Raw genomic sequence first — 24,055 nt, 5'->3', positions numbered from 1 at the left:
GTAGATACCTTTACATTCCTACCTTTGAAGTTGTTCAGTCCCATTTAAACCAAGTTAATGTTAAATACAATCAACTCAAAATTGCTGCTTTTTAAAAACAGACAACACATAGCTGCTCTTTGTTTTGTTTTGTCTTTTGCAACAAAGCACCACATCAAAGTACTGTATTCTCAGCATCCATCTAAGGATGAAGAACTGAGTGAAAGAAACTGCAATCATGGGGAGATAGGCAAGTAGATTAATTCAGTGTGGAATTTACCGAAATCAGGATGTAATCTTTGAGGTCAGTAAGAAGTAGAGGTTGGTGGAGTTTGTTTAAAAGATTGCAGGTAAAAGTAAACATTGTATGAGAGCAATGTTTACATTATATGGAAAATATGCATTGCATAAGTTTATCTATTTGCATTGTTGCAAGCATAATGTTAAGGCCATATTTTAATCATGCAGAAATTATCTTTAATCTTCAGAAGCTGCAGATATTTTTTTTAAATATTTTAAAAAAAAAATCATTATGAGAATATTTTATCAAGGACAAAACAGATCATTATAGCTGATATGATCACTGATATTCCAAAGTTTATACTTCAACAGAGTTTTTTTGTTTATTTGTTTGTTTCATTCCCTCCTCAATCGAGGAGTGTGGTTCTTTACGATTAACCCGCTTTCAGGCTGCCATTGAGGCCTCTAAATGGCAGAGCAACTGTAAGCACCTTGAAGCAACTGCAGTTGTGATTTTGTGTTATATAAATAAAACTCAGTTGGACTGAAGTTGTGCAAAAAGAACACGAAACGGCAAGGATGTTTTATAAGACGAGGATTTGTGATGACATTTTGGTATCTGTAAGGCTTCCCTTTTGTTGTTAAAGTGAACTTGTGTTCCCTACTGATTTATTTGATCACGTAAAACCAGGGAGATCAAGAATCTCTTGAAACCGAGCTCCTAGATGAGACTTGTAGACAAATGTACTGCTGTAGGATGCTCATATTATATTGGCCTAGAGTTTCACTCTGAGCCGTTTCATACCACTCTACATGATCAGTTTCATGGAATGTTTTCTGTCATTGGATCTGTATGATGTCACAGGGGATAGATTTTAACAGGTCTTTGGTTCAAATCTTGTATTTATGAGGGGCAACCAATCAGAAGAAAACTGGCTTAAAAAAAGCTAAAATCAAGTGTTTCAGTCAGAGGATGAAGTGAGGGGCTGTTTCTGTAAATAAGGATTATTTTTGAACAGTGAAGCATGCAAAGCTACTGCAGGAGTCCAAGAATACAATATGGAACTAGCAAAGAGTATAATAAATCCAATCTCCCTTCTAGGAAAATTTGTGAAGTTATTTTCATTGGATTATTGGATCACACTGAAACTTAAAAAAACACAGGAAAAAAGAAAAATGCTGCAAAAAGCACCGAAAATACAACTGAAGTTGAATAAAATACAATAGAAATAGAACATAAGAACATTTGCTCACTGATGCTGGTCCGTCACCTTATTGTGTCCCCAGAAACACTTTTGTTTTGATTTACGTTGTGGTTTATTCAACTTATGTGGTGTTTTGTGTGCTTTTGCAACATTTTTTTAATTCGCTGGCGTTTTCTTTCCGTTTGACCTCTAAGGGAGTAAATGAATAAATGAATGTTAAAAAATATGTGTTTAATTTTGTGCACAATGTGCTAACAATGTGGGTAGATCTAGAAAATTAGAAGTATAGAGATAAGGTTATTCAGACAACATTTTTTTTCTTTTGTTTATAAAAAAATGTTTTATTTAAAACAAATGTATATACACACATACACAAATCCATCCAAAACCATTCAAGAAGCCTGTTTTTTTAATGCTGTAATGTTATTTTTGTGCCAAGAAAGCTACATATTGTGTTGCTTTCTCCCAGGATGGAGGGAGAATTGGAAAATTCCTGGACTTTTAAGCACAGTGGGAAGAAATTGTGGAGAAGCTTGTTTCCTATTTCAAAATACTTGATTTACACAATGAGAAAGTGGAGCTGTGTATCAGCAGCTTGCAGAACCCATCGTGAGCCTCCTGCCTTCACTTGGTAGCCAGCCACGCGGTGAGAACGTTTCAGTGGCTAGGATGTGGTCTCTTTAGTTTCTCTGTCCTATTTTGCTACTGTTCCTGAGGCATGTCATCACATTTTGACTGCACCTTATGATCATTTAACAAGCTATCAAGTTGTGTACTGTGCATGATTATGATTGATGCAGTTGCAATGGTGTCAGTATGACTGATGCTATCCAGCAGCCTAAGAATGAGACTTCCTGTTTAAAAAGAGAATTTGTTTATATAGAAATCTGTGGTAGGGGGGGGGAGTGAGGTGCCGCGTTTGGAGACACACTTTTAACATCATGTGTCAGTTCCGATGTTTTTCTTGTCTCAAGGAACATGGTAAATTAATTTTGATGAGGCCATTAACTCATCATCTACAACGGAGATGGGATCAATCAGCCAATCAGTGTTTGGCTGATTTTTAATGCACGTACTTGTCTAGACAGCTACGACTGTAGGTGCTGGAAACTTTACAGGTTACATATGAACAGAAATGTCCTGGCAAAGACAGAAGCCGAGCTACAAAGAGCCAGAGCAAACCAAGAATAGACTAAGGTAAAATTAAAAGAAGGTAAAAAAAAGAAAGACCTGTCCTCCCACTCCTTCACTGGATCCTGATGAGGTAATGTTTTACTGCTTTTATATAAGCAGCTGTGCAGCAAAGGTTCAACATCCCTGAGAATTCAAGTACATAACATGGGAAAGCAGTACGTGTGTAATCAATGGGGGGCTGCAAGTATTTTACCAAGACATAAAAGGAAAGACACCCATGTGACATTTCTTAGTAGGACTCGGACAGATTTTGAAGACTTGAGTGTAGGTGGATGATTGTAGTGGCAATGAGAGAGGCAAAGGCCAAGACATCTAATTTCTTTTTAATAAATTCTGGGTAATTCAGGGACCCTTCAAAATAACAAACGAGCAATATGCAGTCTCTGTGCCAAGGACATGGCATGGTTACAAAGATGTTCCTCCAAAATCCTGGAAGTTTCTAGCTTAAGCAAAAGGTATGGGTCAGATGAGATGGGGTTTAATCACATCTTTCACTGCATTTCGGCTTATGTAAGTGAAAATGTTTCAATTTTAGAAAGCGGAGGCGCACACAAGAAGAGAGATGGTTAGCCTGTGAGTTCCCTTTTTTCCAGCAGAAGACCTTAAATCAACTTATATCAAACTGCATTCCCAGTTTGATATAAGTCATGGAGTAAGGAGAATTTTAAGGATTAAGTTATATTGTTTAGATCCGGGAATCCGTCTAGCAAAGACTTAAATCCAGCTCACTGGATGGCTTTGGAAAATGTAAATGAGGGCATAAATTTTAGACTTCTAACTGTATTTTCATAAGTTTTACTGCTTTTCCTACTGATAAAGACATCGCCCACTACCATTCATACCACACCTAATAAGTAATAGATAAACAAATAAATGACAGAAACGACTATAGAAATGTAGCTTTTACACAGTGGATCCAAACAGGAAAAAGTTTTGTACAAATTATCAAAAACTCTCAGTTTTATAACTACAGGACAGTCTAAACCAGCGGTCCTCGACCTTTTTTGCGCCATGGACTGATTACAATATTTTCATGGACAGGCCTTTAAGTTGTCGTGGATAAATACAACAAAATAAAACCAGTACCGGTACCAAAAAAAAGAAGATTTACTCATAACACACAAAAAAAGACCCAGGGAAAACGAGTTAATGATAACAACGCTAAACAAATAATGATAAAACCCCTGAAACATAAACCATAAACGACTCACGGACTGGTACCGGCCCGTGGCCCGGGAATTGGGGACTGCTGGTCTAAACAATCAGCTACTAGAACTTTAATTCATTCATTTCTTACTATTTAAACCCAAGAGGTTTCTTTCATTTGCTATCGCTGCATCTCTTTTAATGTAGAAAAAGTGAGACATATTGTTGAAACTGCACTTTTTCTACATTATGATATTGCAGAGATTACATGTGTAGTTAAACTTCTGACCTAGAGGTGACAGAAAAAGTTCATCCAAGCCTGATAAAAATAAAAGACTCTATGTTAAAGATGTTTGTGGTCACACCGCCATCATCCTTTTGTTGTGAGTCGCTTGACTTTCTTCAATAATTGCGTTTGATTTTTGGCCAAGGCGCTTGTTGGCATAACTGTCAGTCTTTTGAAAGCTCAGCTGGTTCCTAAATCTTCTCATTTCCACCCTGCAGGTCAAGACGGAAGACAAGTCTCTGGAGGAACGTGGACGAATCATGATTTCTCTGAAGTACAACACCCAGAAATCTTGCCTGGTAGTGGGCATCATACGCTGTGCTCACCTTGCCGCCATGGATGCCAACGGCTTCTCCGACCCCTACGTCAAAACGTCAGTATGCAAACACTGGCAGGCACATCCAAAAAGAAACTGGGGCTGTTTTACCATCTCCAGGGAGCAGATTTAATAAGGTTAAAAACCCCAATTAAGCAAAAAGGATAATAAGGGATTTACTTTGATAGTTTTGGCAGTCATTATCTATCAGTAGTAATTTTATTTTCATTTTATTCACCCCTGAGATCTGCACCAACCTCTGACGAGGGAGCAATCATAGAACCAGACAGGTGCTCCAGATTAACTTATTTGGAAAAGGGAAGAAAAGCAAATGTGTTTTTACCACGAGCGTGATGCTGCAGTTTGTTGTACTGTACTTAATATAACTTCATACACAGCCATGTTTACACACCTTTGAAAGCACTCACTTTCAGGTCTACCTCTCCGTGCTTAGATAACAAGGACAGAAGTGTTTGCTACAACCTGTCAGATGATCTTCTGTTTCTCGACTTGCCAGATTTCAGTGTATCTCTGGTGACTGCAGTGGGCACTGTTGTGAGGAACAAGAATTTATACAGTCATGTACAGAAGTTTGAGGAAGTAAAACTGTCTAAGCTTGATAATCAGTTTAATCAGAGCAGAGGAAATAGAAAAGAACATACACTACTCTCACTTTTTAGTCAGAGTATAGCATCAATCAAGTCAATTAAACCTGTGGGATATTGATCTGGTCAAAGTAGCAGAGGAGGTTGTTAATCAGTTTCGGCTGCTTTGATGTTAATGAAATAAACAACAGGTGCACTGGAGGGGCAACAATGAGACAACCCCTAAAACAGGAATGGCTTTACAGGTGGGGGCCGCTGACATTTTTATCCTCCTGATTCTTTCTGACTGAAGAACACAAGCATGGAGGAGATACCAGGAAACAGGCAGTTACTCTGGGATAGATGTTCAGGGCTGTAGAAGGCCCTTATCCCATCAGGAGGACTGGGTTATGAGGAGCAGGATGAGTGCTGTTGGAGTCCTACCAAATAACCTCCAGCAGGCCAGTGATGTGAATGTCTCCGACCAGACAATCAGAAACAGACTTCATGAGAGTGGTAGGTCCATCACTGGTACCCTGTGCTTTTAACAGATAAGAGGAGGGTCACCATGAGCACGTGTGACAGATGTGAAGCGGTCTGGAGAAGGTTATGCTGTAATGTTGTTCAGTATGACCTCTTTAGGCGTATTCTCAGACATCATGCTAGTGCAGTGGTTCCTGGGTTCCTCTTAGAGGACAACAATATCCCTCATGTCCAAGATTTTGCACGCAGTTGCTGGAGGAAGAAGGAATGGATACTATTATCCAGTCCATATTAGTATAGATAATCCAGCATGATTTATTTTCCCATTAAGATCAGATTGTGTTCTCAAAATATTCCTTTAATTTTTGGGAGCATGAGCATCTTAGATGACTTGATAACATTTCTATGTGGATTTTTGGTGGCTCTATGTTGTCTTTCAAGAAAAGTTTTGTAGGACTGAGTCAGAAAACAGGCACAATGGGTGACCTTCTATTGCTTCTCTGCAAGGTTTTAGCAACAGATTGAAAGCATTTTTTGTAGTACAGCACAGAAACATCAGTAGGATATGGTTGTGGTGCAGACATATATAATAACCAGGTGAGACACGACTTTTCCATGTTTTTCTCCCAGTTAAGCACAACAGATCGAGTAAGTCATCGTGGCTGAGGACCTGTGATTTAGTGAGAATAATCCTTTAATTGTCCCACAAGGGGAAATCTGGGTGTAACAGCAGCAAGAAAGACACATATACAACAAACAGTACACAAGACACAGAACAGAAACATACACAATTACATATTTACATCAAAGACAAAGTGGTTTCCAGCATGAACCAACCTTTTGGCTGCAAACTTCTTTTACTAGCACTTTATATTACTGCTTGCTAATAATGTGGCAGTAGGAAAAGCAGTACCATGTAATTATCAAACTTTACTGCTGGAGCTTATAGTCAGATAATTCAAATGCCCACAACAAAGTACATATAAAGTAAAAACATTAAAAATGCAGACAAAGGCAAAAGAGAATTGTAATAGTTTAGTAACAATATGATTACTTGTTAATAACAGGTTGAAAATATGTAAATATGATATCAGTAATGATGTTATAATGCAGAAATAAGTGCTAATAGATGATTTTGAAGGTTATCACACAGAAAATACAACAAGGTGAGCAATCACAGCAAAACAAAGTTAGCTTAAGCGAGGATGAATTTTAGCATTTCCCCCATTATTAGTGTCATTTTTTTAAAATCTAAATATATGACGATATAATTTGAATTCATTCAGCATGAAGAAGAGTGTCATTAACCCTACACTGCAAAAATGATTTTCAAGAAAGTTAAAAAAACCTTGTTTATGGATGTGTTTTCTCTTTTTTGTCTAAAAACAAAACATATTCTTAACAAGAAAATTAAGCTCATTCTAGGAAAATAACTTTTTCATAATAAGATATTTCAGCTCATCTTGAGCTTTATTTACCAGTTACAGGGTACACTGCAAAAGGGCTCTACTTGAAATAAGCCAGATACTCTGAAAACTGACAAAACGTTCTTGTTTTGAGAACAACATCTGCCAATGGGGTAAACAAAAGTTGATTGGCTAGAATCCTTAAAGCTCGCAAATTAATCTCTTCCTTAAATCCTTAATTATTACGTAAGTGGAAGAGTTCAAATTTAGATTTTGAACCAGAACAGAACCAATTCTGCATTAGTGGAAATGCCTTATCGTAAAAGTTTTGCCTTTATGTATAATTTATATGAACTGATTTCATGATTTTGACTTTCAGGCTTTTGGGTCATCAAACCATAACTTCCACGCTTTCTTGTTTATGAAGTTTATGCACCTGACTCTTGATGATGAGCGTCCATAATATCAATGCTTTTGTGTGATAGATAGAGATCTAACCTGAACATTACTGTATGTGATCACAAATCACATATATTCTGTAGGGAGACACAAATTGCCTATTAAAAATAAAATATTATTAGTAGTAATAGTAGTAAAAGTAGAAATAGTAAGTGAAAAATCACACAATGCCAATCAATCCAAATCATAACTATAGTTCCGATAAATCAACTGAAGAAGGTTTTATTTTGTCTCCATAGCTGACCAAACGCTTTAAACTTCACCTCAGGACATTTCTGTGTTTTTGTAAATGTAATCCTCATGTTATAAATGGTCATCAAAGCACTTCTGTTTCTTATCAGAAAATATATTTCCATCCTTTTTCTTGTTACATTAGCAGACTGCTCTTGCTGTTGCAGGTTGAAATGCCATGTTCACAGTGATTTGCTTATTTTGTACCGCTTTCGTAACAAAAACCCAGCAGGGAACCCACTCACGCCATTTATCTCCTCCTCGATTTAGGCCAGTGCAACAGGAAATCAAACACCCAGGCTTTGTTATAAAAGTGGATTCATTAAATGTTTGGGCAAAGTCATTTTTATGAAAAAATTTAAGCTAACATAGGAAAATAAACACTGCTGGAATGGCACAATAATAACCCATGCAACTATTTTATTGTTAAAGCAGGAACAACTATGAGTCACATTTGAACCATTTTCCTGAATTACCTCACAATTTCATAGTAATGTATTGTGCCTTCATTGACTCATGCAGTAATTTATTCTACAATCTGTTATTGAGTAATTGAATTTTGAATCATGCGTCTGCACATGAAATTGCAGGAAAGAGAAAATTAAACCATTCACTGACAATCACGATGTTTACACTTTAAATTACATCGACCGATCTGTGTCACTCTTAAAGGCCTTAAAATAAGACAAAATATGATGTAGGCGCCAAAAATACTATAATTAATTTTTTTCCATATACACTCACTCTGCCACATTTTTAAAGTTACACCTTACTAGTAACCGGTTGGACCCTCTTTGCTTTCAGAACTGCATTAATTATTCATGGCACAGATTCAGCAGCATGTTGACATTACATCATCGAGCAGTTGCTGCATATTTGTCGACTGCACATCCATGATGTGAATCTCCCATTCCACCACATCCCAATGTTGCTCTATTGGATTGAGGTGTAGTTACTGTTAAGTCCTTTTGAGTGCACCGAACTCGTTTTCTATTCAATTCAATTTTATTTTATTTATATGGTACAAAATGACTTTAGTCGCTGCAGTTGGCTTTTATAATGTAAACTAGATACCATGAGTTATAAGGGGATGGACATAGTAAGCAACAATATTCAGGTAGGCACACAAAGCCAAGAAAACAATTACACCACCACCAGCAGTCTGAACTGCCTGACCCACCGTCTGAAGTTTCATCAGGCCAGGCAGTGTTTGTCCAATCTTCTGTTTCCTGAGCTCGTGTGAATTGTAGCCTCAGTTTCCTGTTCTTTGCTCATAGGAATGGAACCTGGTATTCTGTAGTAGAGCAGGGCGATATGACCAAAAATATCTATCACGATATACATTAGAAAATTTGCGATAACGATATAACTGACGATATAATTGACACTAGACAAAATACTTTACAACTCCTCAACTTTATTAGTGCAAAAAACCCCAAAAACATCAATGTATTTTGCACTTACACAAGCAGCTTTTTAAGTGCATTAAAGTTATATAAAAAATTTGCAGTGCAAATGCAATTCCTTGCTGACAGTTTAACCAAAAGGCATTTCCAGTGGAAATTGGCCGACATATCATCAGCATAACCATGTATAATATCCACAAAACCTAAAAAGAGGTTATACACACACACAATACGGTAATATTATGTTGAAGTGCAGTACGTATCACTCCGCGAGGCTCCTGCCTACAATAGCCGTAAAGCTCCGACAATCCATCAAGCGGTGCGGCTTTGTAGCTTAGCAAAGTCATACTGAAACATTTGACAGATTTTTCCAGCGCCGTATACGACATAAAATCGTTTCAAGGTCAGTAAACACAACCAGAATTCATACATAAGGCACACAGGATTATAAGGGGCACTGTCGAAGTGTGCCATATTTTCCAAAAAACACGGTAATAACGACGGCCCGCTAGCATGCTCTACCAAAAATAGTGCTTTGTTGTGTATCTGACGGACGAAAGCCAAACCAGTTCCACACCAGTGAAGTTGCAGCATTTTTACAAACCAGTTCTGGTTCATCCGTTTCATTCAACGATCCACTTTCGCTCTTCTCATTCTGCGTCGCAGCCATGTGCGTATGTAAACAAAGGCACTGCGCATGCGCGTTTTACCCATATTCTATCGCAATATTTCATTTTCTTATCATTGCCCAACATTACACCGGTTTACCGTGAACAGTATGATATAGCCCAGCCCTACTCTGTAGTCCGATCTGTATCAGTCTGTTCACTCTCCTATGACATCATCAAGGCATTTATCTCCAGAAAACTGCTACAAACTGGCTATTTTCTGTTTCTGAGCACTTTTTGTGAACCCTACACATGTTCAGAGCCACTTAAATCATCTTCCTTCCCCATTCAGTTCAAACTCCAGCAGGTTCTCTTGTACATGCCTACACGCCTAAATGCACTGAGTTGATGCCATGTGATTGGCTCATTATTATTTGCACTAATGAGCAGTTGAACAATAGCCAGTAATAGGTTTACTGACTAATGCATTAGCTGGTGAGTGTATATGATGTTGCAATGGTGGATGCTCATATTAAGCATGGCCAAAATTCCAAACAATGGCAACCTGAGGAGCGAGCAGTTCTCTTTCAAACTCCTGATGCTCACATTAATGCTGTTCTCCATTGTTATGTGGCACATTTTAAAGGTGCTGAAATGGATTAGCTGGCTGGCAGTGCTGATGTTACACTACCTGTGCCATCCACAGGCTACAATTCGAAGGACAATCCTGTTTATCACACAAACATTTCCCAAGTCTTTCATCTGGCTGAGCAATGAAAGTGCAATTAATTTCCGACTCTGCTGTGCACACCTCGAGAACAAAAGCGCGACTCCTTTCAGTGGAGAGGGACCGGCAACAATTTTCCAACCGTCAGAGGACGGATAAAAATCTTCCCCAAGCTTGAAGGACACCGAGGCTGATAATAGATTTACTGACTGATTCACGTGAAGGAGAATAAAGAAAATGTATAATCTGACACATAAACGGCGCCACAGGATTTCTCTGTCGCTACCTGATTTCTTCTAAGTGTCTATCTGAAGGATCAAGTCACAGCTGTCAATGAACGTTAAGCCATTTGCTCTAATGTGCTGGTAATGTCGGGGATATTCGGAAATTGCGCGAAAGTAGAATTCAGACACGCATTAGTCAACAAGGTAGTGGAGTACTTTACACTCTTTAATGGCCATTCAGTCAATGACAAGTACATTTCATCGGCTTTGAAGTAAAGAGTAGTATATTTTAAAACTCATAGGCATAGTTGTACTCTACAATCATGGCATACGCACACAGGGAAATATTTAAAGTCATCATATTGCAGAATTGCTTTGTTTGCATCATAACTTTCACCCTTAGATTTTTTTTTTTGCCAGGGGGTCAGTAATCCCATTACGTGATAACGATTAGGTTCGCCGCAGTGTCCTCATCAACAATTTCAGCTTCCACTCCCTCTGGGGTACACTTGTGAGGAATAACCCACTTAGCCTCCCTTTAAGTCTCTTTGTTACCTTGGGAAATTGAAGTCTGTGAGGGTCCAATGGGCACATAACAGAAGAGAGGGATGTGATGAGGTACTGTAATTGCAATGAAATATACCACATCAGAATGAGCAATACCACCCAAAAACTGTTCTTGGCCAAAAGCACAGAGGTGCTAAACAACATGCACTATGCTGGTTTTGAGATAAGTACAAAGTTGCCTTGTGCATCATTTATGAAAACAGAACAGAAGCAAAGGTCTAACCTTCACTCGTGCACACACACACACACACACACACACACACACACACACACACACACACACACACACACACACACGCCTTCTTCCAGAGAAACAGCAGCACTAAGGCCCTGTTTTCTCCTCTGACTCACAAACTGCAGCGAATGCAAACTGAAAATGATAAGCACATTGTTACATTTTGTGAGCACACCAGGAACGCCTCGGCTAATTTAAAGTTAATTTCGTTTGCATATTCCACAACATACTCTCAATTTTCTGTGTGGTACATACACTTCAACAAGGATAATGGAGTCTAAAATAACATAACATGTTCGTTTATGATGATGTTCTGAGCAGTTTTAGAGCTAGTTGTTAAACTGTTATGCATTATGCTGAGAGTCTTTAAATAATGCGTTCACCCATTTCATATACTAAGAAAACAAGACATCTAAGAAAATACTGCCTGACTGTAACTTTTAGGGTGAAAAAGCTTGTTACTGGAGCACTTCCCTCTAAGATACAGCCTTTTCACCCCTGACAGGAGCTCTTGTAATTGATATTGATATTTGTAGCCTTCATTTTCAAAACCAGTCTTAGTTGCCAGTTTTGCTCTTTAATCTAAAAGTTACAAAAATCTACCTTTTTAAAGGGTGGAGAGAAAAAAGGTGCAAAATTGTGCACATATTAACTTTATTATTATTGTACACTGATACATTTGGAGATGGATTGGCATTTGTATATAACTCAAAACTATCAACTGAAACTAAACACAATATATTAAATTGTTTTTAATTTACTTAAAAGAAACAAAGTATCAGAGCAGTTACATTTTTATCTTATATAGCTGCTCTTTATCTTGTTATCCACGTATCCAATTGCCACATTACACACTCTTTTATGATACTATTCCTTAAAATCTACACTCAAAAATGATTCTTAACCCTCAATAAACACAAATCAACAATGAGTTTATTTATTCCAGTTATTAAACATTTTGTGCTTGGTATGAACTGAATGTATACCAATCAGGTAAATGTCATTGGAATACTGAAAACAAAGAACACATAGTGTAAACAAGAGCAGTATCACTGAAGGGCGAGAGTCAAAACTTTGATCCTTTATTATAATTTTATTACAGTTTGATGACATCAGCCTGTCATGGCTTCATTGTAACATCATAGGGTGTTGTGCAGCTCTCTCCATGACACTTCTTATGATATATTACTCATAATGACCTTTGGCCATAACAATTAAGGTCAAGGTCGAACGCTTAGCCAGCCAAGATGCTCATGTCCCCCAAGCAGTGTTGGTCAAGTTACTTGAAAATGGTAATTAGTTACTAACAGTGTTGGGACTAACGCGTTATTAAGTAACGCGTTACAGTAACTACGTTATTATTGTGGTAACGAGCACGGTAACTAGTTATTATGCCAAAATCAGGAACGCGTTACTCGTTACTGGGATTTAGATAGGGTCGTTACTCGTTACTTCGTGTGGTGGCATCGCGGAGTTTCCACAGATTCAGTAACATTAGCAAGTGGTGGAGGCCAGCGGGTGGATGAAGGAAAAGGGACGCAGAAGGAAAAGAGACGCGAGGCGGCCGCCGGTCCAAGTGTGAACTGAACTTCAGGTAAGAAGTTATGACCTGCAGTCTCTCTGGGTCAGATATGAACCAAGTTTAAGTGCAGTTTATTTTCGTTATTCTAACTTTTTCCGTACTGCGTGCTAGCTAGCATGACGGAGTTTCTATACAGCTGGGTGGGTGCTATGATGTTAATGATGTTTAACTTTATTTTGTTCATAAGTTATTAGAGTTGCCAACCATCCCGTCTGGTATTCAGAGAAAATATTACGCGTTTCGTATTGAGGTGAAAAGGAACAGTTTGTCCCGTAATTCAGCTACAATGAAAAAGACACAAAGCTGTAGTTATTCTGTGTCTTTGCTGCACAGCTGCCTCTTCTTCTCTCATTCTCCTGTTTCTACTTCAATCATGAAAACTGATCAATGATCAGCTGATCGGCTCTCTTATTTGTTTATTCCCCACTTTGCGCCGAAAGAGGAAACCAGCGGATGTCGCGCTAAACAACAGCAGCATGTTTAAGCTTGATCAGCTGTTGTTAGAATTTATTTAATATTAATTTCTAGTATCAGCTGATGTTTGCTGGAGCCACAGCTGTAAAAAAGCTGCTGGTCAGGATGTCGGTTTGGATATGTGGTGAGAGGGAAACATGAAGATGAAACCAGGAGATATCCTTACTGAATCATCAGAGCTGTGATGGAGAAACAGGTTTACCTTTTAGGTGACATGAATGAGTTGAAGGGAAGTTATGAACTGTTTCTGAGAGACAAATAACACCAGGATCCTTTTCTAAGTAGCTGACAGCTGGTAACTGTGCAGGTGCAGATCTAGCAAAGTTTTGCCAGGGGTCCATGTAGGGCATTAACAGGGAATGGGGGGCACAAAGAAATACTTTTCTTTCTTATTCTCATTTAAAATGTCTAGCTTTTAAAAAAATAATTATCTGAATCTTACAACAAACGATTGATAGATTGATGCATATATACCATCAAAACAGTGTACATCACTGTCACAATAGTGTTTATTTTCATTCAAAGGCTTTATGATTTTTCCTATAATGGTGGGCCAGTCTCTAGTCAAAATGTCCGGGCCAATTTTCTGTCCCAGTCCAGCCCTGTATGCAGCTCATCTGCAGTCTGGTGTTACCTACATCTTCCTATTCAGAAGGCAGAATTTCCGAGTTCTGAGTACAATCGAAAGCACCACGACTGCAGTTTTTGTGTTGGATGTAAAAGGCGCACATGACGCTGTGACGTAGGCTAGAATCATGGCAGCAGTCAACGACGGTCCAGGCGTGGGATTTCTCTCGTGGAAATATGCACATTATCTTTTCCTTTCTATTGGTAGGTGGCACAGTGCATTTGTGGCAAGTAAGCAAGCTAGAAGACTGGCAAAGTTATGGAAGAAACACATTAACAAGAGAATTCTGAGTAAAACCAAAGTTACTTTCCCTAGTAACTAGTTACTTTGAAAGTAACGAGTAACTTGAAGTAACTGAGTTACTTTTGAGAGAAGTAACTAGTAATGTAACTAAGTTACTATTTTAAAGTAACTTACCCAACACTGGTTACTAATTACTGATTACTTCTCCAAAAAAGTAATCCATTATGTTACTGATTTTATGTTTTATGTTACTTTATGCACATTGCATCAAGCAGAAATTAAATTATATGCAACTGTCTTTGATTGGAAGAAATTTGTTTAACATTTAAACCTATTTTCTGCATATTTCAGTATATTAAAAGAATAATTATATATGCTAAAAGTAATGTCAGTACTTCCGAGCTTTAAATGCTGTATGCTAGTACTCTCTCCCGCACTCCATATTATCCATTGTTGATCTACGCACGTCTGTTGCTGCCACGCACGTCGCACGCTTGTACGTCATTGTCATGAGACACTCTCACAAACAAAACCACGGTTTAGTAACGCAGCATGCTTACGGTGAATGTAACAGTAATCTAATTACTTTTTTTGCAATAGTAATCCCTTTAATTACTCGTTACTTGAAAAAGGTAATCAGATTACATCTCTGCCCCTCTTGAAAGCTTATTTTTGTAAAGTTAAATCTGAACATGATATGTTGAAACTGTGGACCCTGGAGTGCTAATAAAGAGACACACAAACAAACAGAACGATTGCATGCTCCCTCCCTTCATCGGCAGAATAATGTGTATGAAAATTATCTTTTTAAATAAAAAAGTTAATTTGGTAACACTTCAAAATAATTCTTTTTTTGTCCTGCAAAAACCTGGCTTAGTATATTTGTGGGTCAATATATTACATTGTAATTTAAATAAAATACCTTGATATTCCATTACATTACAGGGGAATTACTCCTGAGTTGAGGCCACATTATAAAGTGTTACTGGCCATTTATACTGTGTTTATCAGCTATAAAACGAGAGAGTTTTTGAAACTGGAAAATTAGTTTTACCCTCTGCAGTCCTCAAGCTTTATTGACAAATCACATTTGAGCTGGCTTTGGATGCTTGCAGGTAAACAGTCCCTGTGATGGCCAAATGAAGCACTGCATTTGCCAAAAAAGGAGTTTATTAACTTTTCAAAATGTGTCACCGGCACACAGCATAGTAAGCTTTACCCCGCCATATCCACCGGCTACACTGGAAGCCCCCAGATTTTGGCAGTCAGCAGAGAATAGTTTATAGGTTACTGCTGCATGCCTGAGTCACAGTAACAGCAGTACATATCACAGGCTCTAAAATGTTAATCTCGCTAAAAACCTAAAGAAATAAACATGAATTAGTTTTGTCTAAGGTCTAGCAAAGTGAAGTGTGGTATGACTCCCAGAAGCTCCACAAAAAAAGGTTGGAAAGCCAATAATAGGAACAAATGACCAACATCCAGAAACCTCACACAGAGAATCTGAGATGAAGGGTTTAAATAAACTAGAGACTGGAGACCTTCTCTGCAGTAATGCGCAGGAGTATCGACTGATTTTGGAAATGTCTTTTTGTTATGAGGTGAGATGTCTTCTCCACGGTAATCTCATCAAGCAGACACTAGAGTGAAATGTTATTGTTTAACTAACCACGTGTGGGACATCAGTCTTGATAGAGTGGGACTGCAGCTGCAGGGGAAAGCACCACAAGGTCTTTGGATTGCAAGCTGAGAAAAGAAAAGCCTTAATAACATCTGGAGTTTCTAAAAATCAGATGATGTAGTGATTTAGTGTGTGTGTAGTGTAATGTAATGCAGCTGTGTGGTTGAATGTAGGGCAGTCCCACAGCACCCCCTGGAGGACAGAACAATATAACAGCTGAGAAATGTACAGTGTGCTGTCTGACCACTGTGTGAGGCTTCACATTACTGATGGTGGTTTCAAATAACACATGAGCACCGTGTGCTCTGCAGGGATATGTAATATTTTCATTTTTGCTGTTTCACTCATAAATATAAGCATCAGAAAATTGTATTAAATCTTCTTTTCTTTCCTCCCCTCTCTGTCCTGCAGGTATCTGAAGCCAGACGAGAACAAAAAGTCAAAGCACAAGACTGCTGTGAAAAAGAAGACGCTCAATCCTGAGTTCAATGAGGTATAAACCACAGCTAAACCTTGCAGCATTTCTTTCTATTTTATTCCTGTTTATTGTTGCCTGAGCTTTATCTGGTGCTTTATGTGCTGAGCGACCTTCATAACCCTGGGACCAACAAAAGCCACTTTGACAGGGCAACACTGTTGGAATTTTTCTTAATTCATAACAAGATGGCTTTTTAAAAAAGCTGCAGAACCAAAAAATAACTTAAATAATTAAAGTCCTGTTTAGCCAAGTGTTTACCACTGAAGACGGGCTAAAACTCAGGTGTATTTTATCAGGACTGAACTTCTATTGATCTTCTCTTATAAAACCGATGAGCCAAGTTACTGACTGGTTAACTTATTAAGTGACTGTTTAGTCCTATCAATGCCTGAAGCTCTGAAGCTTTGAAAATAAAGTTTTAATGGCTCTATCTGCACCAATAAATACTTTTTGCAGTGGTAATAATAAGAGAGAAAAATTCATATTTAATGTAAAAGTTTTCTTTATAGTGGCAAACCTTCAGATTTTATAAAACCTGTAGTTTGTCTTCTCCTTTTCCCTTTTCATAGTGTATGCCTTCAGGATTCTGATATTTTATTGCAAATATTACATATAAGAAATATAGTTTCTAACCTGATACATTTAATGGTAAAAACATTAAACAATGATATAACCCAGTCATTTGTCGGCTTGGTTTTAGAACTATAAACACTCCTTTGGTTTATTGAATCTATAAGTGGGCATATTTTGATGTGAGAGCGCTAAGCTGACAGCTAACACTAACAAGCTTGGTTAACCTAAAAAGTAAAACCAACATGAAGGGGTCTGTTTTACATTGTTACATTGTTGTTACATTGTTGTTACATTACTGTTACATTACATCTACATTGTTTTAACCCCCATGGGGTTGTAAAAAGGCTTCAAGTTATATAGAAGTGTATCAGAAAATGTGAGGCTTCAAAACATCAAGATGGCGATGGCGGTTTCATCATGAGACACCGTGTGCTTTAATCCCACAGGTCTAGAGACCAGTCAGCTACCTGCTGGTAGCTGATAGGTGAAACTGGTTCCAAAGAGACATACAGTATGGTACTGCACCAAAAGCCTCCCTGTGGTGTTTGTGGTCACTTGCAGATCAGTATTGTCACATTTAATTTGTATGGAACACACCAAGCTGTCTGCAAACACTTGCCAACTACTCACCAAGCGACAGTAAAAGTTGCACCTTTACAAATGTTAAGGCACAACCTTTACTCTGAAAGTTCAAGTTTCACTGCCACTCAGCAAGTAGCTGATCAGTGTTTCCAGACACGTCACCGTCTTCCATGCAAACTGCAGACAACCACAGCAATCTTCTAGTGTCCAAGAAGGTTTTTATGCATCACCCTCTTTCAACTAGTCTCACCTAGTGACAGCAGTTGCCAGGGTTTTGCCTAGTTTGTCTGTTATTGGTACTCATATCCATCGTTTATGATGGACATAAACATCATAAACGATGGCTGTAAGATTATAATATGTATGTAAAAACTGGCACTGTACTGACAGTTGCAAAGTACAATTAACTTTAACTTTTAACTGTAGTTTGCAACTGTGAGTACTTTGCAAACATTTAGCAGCTGAAAAGCCAGAGTTAAAAGGACAATGCGTTTTAGTTTATAAAAGCAAGTCAGTATTTCTGGCCCAGTTGTCCAAAAATGTAAATAATGTTTGTTAAAACAGGGAGCTTAATATAATTTTGAACGCTATTGCATTGCCTCCAGACCTTTACCATGCTGTATACCGCTGCTTTGACCGTGAAGGAAGCAATTTAAGTAATCAACCTTTATGTTCTTCTTAGCTGAGCCGGAGCTCCTCAGTCTCACAGCCAAACACCTCCCTTCATGGCTGATTTTAAATTGTATTGAAATCAGACAGGTGCTGCTTCGGCCACGTTTTGAACAAGAATGCCAAACATGTTTTTGAGGCTGAACGGGCCACAGGGCAGCTCGGCTCGGACGTTTCTGCTTGTATACGAGTGGACGTACCCCAGCCGAACGCTCACACAGGCCAGCGACTTGACATTTCCTCTGACATTTTTTTGCGCCCATACTCTTCCATCACCTCCTGGCCTTTCCGTTGGAGACAAGTAATGAGGTCCTCCTCCATATCGAGGCTCTGGTTTCATTAAGGTGATTGAACCGCAGATTGTTGCTTCGCAAACTGCAAATTGATTTCAGAAGAAAATGCTTGTTTCATTTAGTGGACAGTGGACTGTATCGATTACACTGTCATGCTGTTACAGAAGCCGTGTGTGTATTCCGCATTTAATTTCCTCCGCTCCAAGTTTAAGATACGTTGACACCTTTGCTGTGCTGTGAGTTTCCTTAACTAACGAAAATGAGTCTGGTTATGTAGTGACTGAAAAAAACATTAGAGCGAGAAGAGCTAGATTAAACAGCGTCTTGTTTAAGGCACTAACAAAATATTAAAACCTAATGAGGCGTTCTGAATGAATTTCAGCAGGAAATGAAACAAAAGCTTTCAGAATTGTTTTGATAATTATGCAAACCGAAAAACTGCACATTAGAGTGTTTTTGTGTGTGTGTGTGACGATGGTCCATCAGAATAAATAAACTCTTAAAGCCCCAACGTGGTGATCTGAAAAGATGAGGTATTATTAATCATGTGTTTTGAGAGAGAAAATTGTGGAGCTCTTATTTTGCCCTCTTTTATTTTCTGCAGGAGTTCTGTTATGACATAAAATATGCAGACCTCACCAAAAAGACCTTGGAGGTGACCGTATGGGACTACGACATTGGAAAGTCGAATGACTTCATAGGTAAGCAGTGCTGGGCTTCACTGTGCTGACACTTTGAGACTCCCTGAGGGTTACTGGGGTCTGCATGTTTTTAAGGACTTGTTTCGGTTTGCATTTCCAACATGAAAAGGAATGCAAACACAAACTAACTGCTGCTACAACAAAAAGATGGAGATCAACACAGGTGGGATTGTGTGTTTGTTGTGTAATGAGACTTTTAAGGGCGATGGAAAAGCTGTGATTGTGTGGCGTGGATATTTCACAGTCTTAAGAATAATTGTAACATTATCCATAAATTCCAAAAAAGGGTAAAGAAATCTAAAGAAGTAGCTATTAAACGAGGTCCAACTCAAAAAGATGTCACAACTGAGGTTAATATAATAACATTATGAATAACCCCCCCCAAAACAATGTAATATAACAAGTCAACACATAATATGATAAATCATAATGAACTTACACATTATCACAATATATATGATCACATTTTGAAAAATGTGCCATGTCCTGTGCTTTCAAATCACAGCTGGAATCTTCTGTTTCCTGTTTGTCTGTATAAAAAGCCAATCAGATCTTTGGAGCTCAGGGGAAACACAAGACCTCAGATGTATCTGCAGTACTGTGACAAAGTTTTCACAGCACTCTGTGCAGCCATGTGAAAAGCTAAGTACGTCCTCACTGCTTCCAGAGGAATATAAAGTGTAAATAGCAGCTAAGTGCTAATCAAATGCACTAAATCAACCGATCATCAGTTTGTGTGAGCACCACGGTTAAAGCTTTGGCAATTTTGCTGGTCTGGAGCATTCAGATGTATGTTAACACAATGGCACAATCTTCCAAAGAGAGGACGTCCCAGCAAATTCACCCCAAGGTCGGATTGTGCAGCGCACAGAGAAGCTGCAAAAAATCTCAGACTCAACAGGCCTCAGTTAACATGTTCACTGCTGAAGTGCATGACTATAGCATTAGAAAAAGACTGAACAAGTAGGGCAGCACAGCTCAGGTTTGCAAAGTTGCATCCGAATAAACCAAAAGACTATTGTAACAACGTTCTTTGGCCATATGAGACTAAATGTTCAACCATAATGGACAGCACTACATTTGGCATAAATTTCTGGAGGGTGCTGTAACTTTTAATATAGGATGAACATATAAGGATTTTTATTTTAATGTGAGCCGTGCAAAGTCCAGTGATGCAACACACAGAGCTGGAAATGAACATAACTGATTCTCTTTAGTAAACCAACTTATAAATAATTTGTAAAAGGTTTTTCATCTTTAATATTGTTTTTCAGCTGTTTTATGATGCTAAGAATATAAACTGATATTATAATGTGATGCATTATAAGTCTCCTGTCTTTCTAATAAGAACTCATTCTGTGTTTGTGCCTCCTTTTAGGTGGTGTATCTCTGGGTATCAATGCAAATGGAGAAAGGCTCAAGCACTGGTTTGACTGCCTCAAAAACAAGGACAAAAAAATTGAACGCTGGCACACGTTGACCAATGAATTACCTGGTTCATTAAATGACTGAACACACACAATCCTTCGTCCAACCTGTTCGCCGGCTGCACCAGGACTCCCGCATCCTCCCCGTCCTCTCCACCCAGGTCGTCTTCTCTGGGTCACCCTCGTGTTGCCCGCATCGACCTGAGACGCCTCTCTTTGGGAATACACAGTATTTCCTCTCCACAGGGCTGAGTTTAAAACATACACATCTCATGTTTGTGTTCAACAACACTTTCACACATACAGAAAGGAGGTTGCACCGCTGCTCATTTCATGTTTTTAAGAGAAATTCAATCCACAAGATGACTGACAGGGATTGTAGTGTTGACTTTAAAGGATTCTTGTATGAACGGTGGAAGATAAAAGAAGCAAAATCTATTTGATGAGATCTTTTACAGCAGTTAAAGAATTTCCACTAATCCATAAAGCTGCACAGGAAAAACCTCATGATTTCAATTTCATGGCTATGAGCAGCCTTAGGATTTAAAGTAGTGGATACACTAACAAAGGATGTAGCAAATATTTCGTATTACTAATACAAGTTCTAGATTTGGAGCATGTATTTTCCATTTGGGAAGATGAGAGCAATGCCATAGAGACTTCGTGTAGTTTATGGAGAACAGTCTTTAAAGGTTGAGGTCTCATTATGCTTCAAACCATGTCTGAACCATAACTCTAACTAAAAAACTGCTGTTTTGTTTGTTTGATAGAGTTAATAGTGAAGCTTGTGTAAAGGCAAAAACTCCACAGAGAAAGAGAGCTGGGTTGTGGCAAGAGTTGCCTAAAGCTACTTTATATTGTAAGCCAAATAATCTACAATAATAAACAGCAACCTCTAACAATTAGAAGGCCCCCAATGTGCAAGTAGAGTGACACTAGCGAGAGTGGGAAGGAAGAACTCCCTTTAAACAGGAAGAAACCAGAGATTAATGAGTAAATGCAAAGTGGTCTGCAAACACATCGAGAGTGAGTCTTAAGTAGAAAGGAGTTACAATGCCCTCCAATACTCACTAACTTTATTCTGTAAAGATAGTTTCAGTTATTTTAAACCATAAGTTAATAAAATAATTTTTGCTTTTTGCAGTTCTAAAGCAGAAAACCTTTTTTTTAATTGTGGGTTTTACTTGTTAAGAAAGATATTGCAAACAATATCAACCTGCTGGCATCATATTTAATCCATCTGTGGCCAGTTTAAAGAATATAGTTACATTTGATTTCAATATGTCTAAATTACAACAAAAAAGTATACTTTCACAGCCTCCACCATCTATTTGGATTCAGCTGTAGACTGATGTATAGTATGTGGGAGTCAGATTTCATCACAGCACCAGATGGCGAGTCATCCATCCATTTGTTTTTTCATGCTTATCCAACTACGAGTCATATTGGAGCTGCGCTGGGTACACCCTGGACCCTTCGTGTGAGTCCATCATAGGCCTAACGTGAAGAGACAGTCACACGCTCCCCAATTAATATCAGCAACGATGGATAGCTGAATGCGAGACTCCTGCCATGCAGTTGTCATTTGAGAGTGTATCATTCACTTTCACCGTGACAGAGAGCAATGATCATATGAAAGGTTCGGCTTTGGAAGATGTGGGTGAGAAACTTGAGAAAGATCCAGATCCCAGTGTGGCACATCATGGGCTCGATATACAGTAACTGTGCCTATCTCTGGTTACAACAAAGAATCTAAGTAGTATAACAGAAGAAAAGGCCCAAAGGTGGTGCATCAGGTCTGAATTGAGCTTTTTTCACATTCATAGGGTTTTGCACTGTAAAATTCAGTTAAAACAGAGTTACCTTTACCTCCCAAAGAGTCTGAAGAAGAACATTTAGCAGACACAGCCTCACCTCTAGTGTTTTTCTTCACACGCTAATGTTTTTTAGCCACAACAACAGAATCGTACTTCTTTCCAAATTCACTATAGTGAAATTCAAGGCAATGGTCGTCATTTTGAGGGAGTGGAGCATATCAAATACAGTGTCTACAAAAAGTCCTGGAAGCAGTGCAGGGATTCAAAAGGAGACAAACTTAGAGGGCACAGATGTGTTTAAACCAGGCATGCACAATGTGTCTCTGTAGCTTCTTAGTCATCCAGGTCACGTTAGTGTAGAAAGCCTGAGAAAACAGACAACTAGACTTCTTTAAATTTGTGAAGATGTTTGACTTCAATAGGTCACATGATGGTCACATGATGGGTTGGGCCAAAGTATGATGGTACCGACCCTCTTGTGACTCGTGATAAATCACATGACCTTTTGTTTTTAGAATTGAAGAAGTCCAGTTACCTCTTTTTTTTTTTTTTAAAGCTCTTTAGACTTTTTAGCTACGGTGTTGAAGACACACGTGTAAACAACAAGGTTAATATGGCTGCTACATATAATTATATAAAGATGGGATCGTTGTTTGAAGCATGTTGAGGCCTTGATAGACAGTATCACAACTGGAGCAACCACCCTAACCCGTCCCTGAAATCTAAGGCACTCTGGGTTACTAAGGTAACAAAGTCTGGCTTTAAATCCATGTAAAAACTGATGCTCTCCTTTAAGGTTAAAACAAGAGGTTAAAGAACTAATACGCTAACGTTGAACGTAAATTCCTTCTTAAGGCTTCTTTACAGCAGTTATTCATGGCATCCCTGCATGTTTCTGTATGAGACATGACAAAATGTCACCAACTATGTGAACCAACCACCGATTAAGTTCCAACTGTCATCTGCTGACTTTTGTGGTCGAGGATCGAGGCTCTGCAAGTGTTTGCTCCATTCAGTCATCCCATCCAGACTTCAAAAAAATCAGAAAAACTGAAACCAGTGAGCGTTATAATATAATTGAGAGGTGAATCATGGGTACAAGGCCGCAGCGCTGTTTTCAATCAGCTGGATTTTCTTTGTGGTCAAAAATAACTTCTTAAGTTTGAGACTTCTTAAGAGTGAAAGAAAATGGGTTCAAACGTCAAGGGCATGATTACATTTCTTTCGAACTGCAAACAGCAAAGTGCCCCTGAGTCAATCTGAGGCAGATGGTCACTTAGACAAGTGCAAAAAACACAGAATAGTAACGATACTGTGGGGTTTTGTGATTATCCAGGAGCTGCATGGATATGAATATAGGCAGAAAAAGCTCATTGTTCTGATGCTCTGTGGTCATATTTCATGCAGAAAATAAGAAACATCCATAGTCGCTATGTGCAGTCGTCACGCCACACAGCGTGCTCCAGTGTTGGAAAGCTGAGTGCAGCTGTAATCAACAACAGAATGAAGTTCAGTGGGTGACCCGTCTGGTGAAAATCACTTGTTGAGCCACAATGCCACCTGATTGGGAAGCTCTATTGTGTGTGTGCGCGTGTGTGCAGCTTATTGTTT

General features: G+C 38.6%; 1 protein-coding gene across 2 annotated transcripts in view; it reads left to right on the top strand.

Annotated features, from left to right (window-relative positions):
- The window catches only part of doc2b (double C2-like domains, beta), a 188,730-nt gene extending 165,723 nt beyond the window's left edge, over positions 1 to 23,007 (top strand). For both annotated transcript variants that reach the window (XM_004551168.3, XM_004551167.3), the window contains 4 exons: positions 4,269 to 4,423; positions 16,316 to 16,397; positions 19,104 to 19,200; positions 20,579 to 23,007. In XM_004551168.3, coding sequence (XP_004551225.1) covers positions 4,269 to 4,423; positions 16,316 to 16,397; positions 19,104 to 19,200; positions 20,579 to 20,712 — 468 coding nt within the window. In that variant the 3' untranslated portion in view covers positions 20,713 to 23,007. The remainder of the gene's footprint in view (positions 1 to 4,268; positions 4,424 to 16,315; positions 16,398 to 19,103; positions 19,201 to 20,578) is intronic.
- Positions 23,008 to 24,055: the final 1,048 nt, after the last annotated feature.

Source organism: Maylandia zebra, linkage group LG10 (assembly GCF_041146795.1).
Source record: "Maylandia zebra isolate NMK-2024a linkage group LG10, Mzebra_GT3a, whole genome shotgun sequence".
NCBI lineage: Eukaryota > Metazoa > Chordata > Actinopteri > Cichliformes > Cichlidae > Maylandia > Maylandia zebra.
The sequence above is the reverse complement of the archived record's forward strand: the minus strand, read 5'-3'. Positions and strand labels throughout refer to the sequence as shown.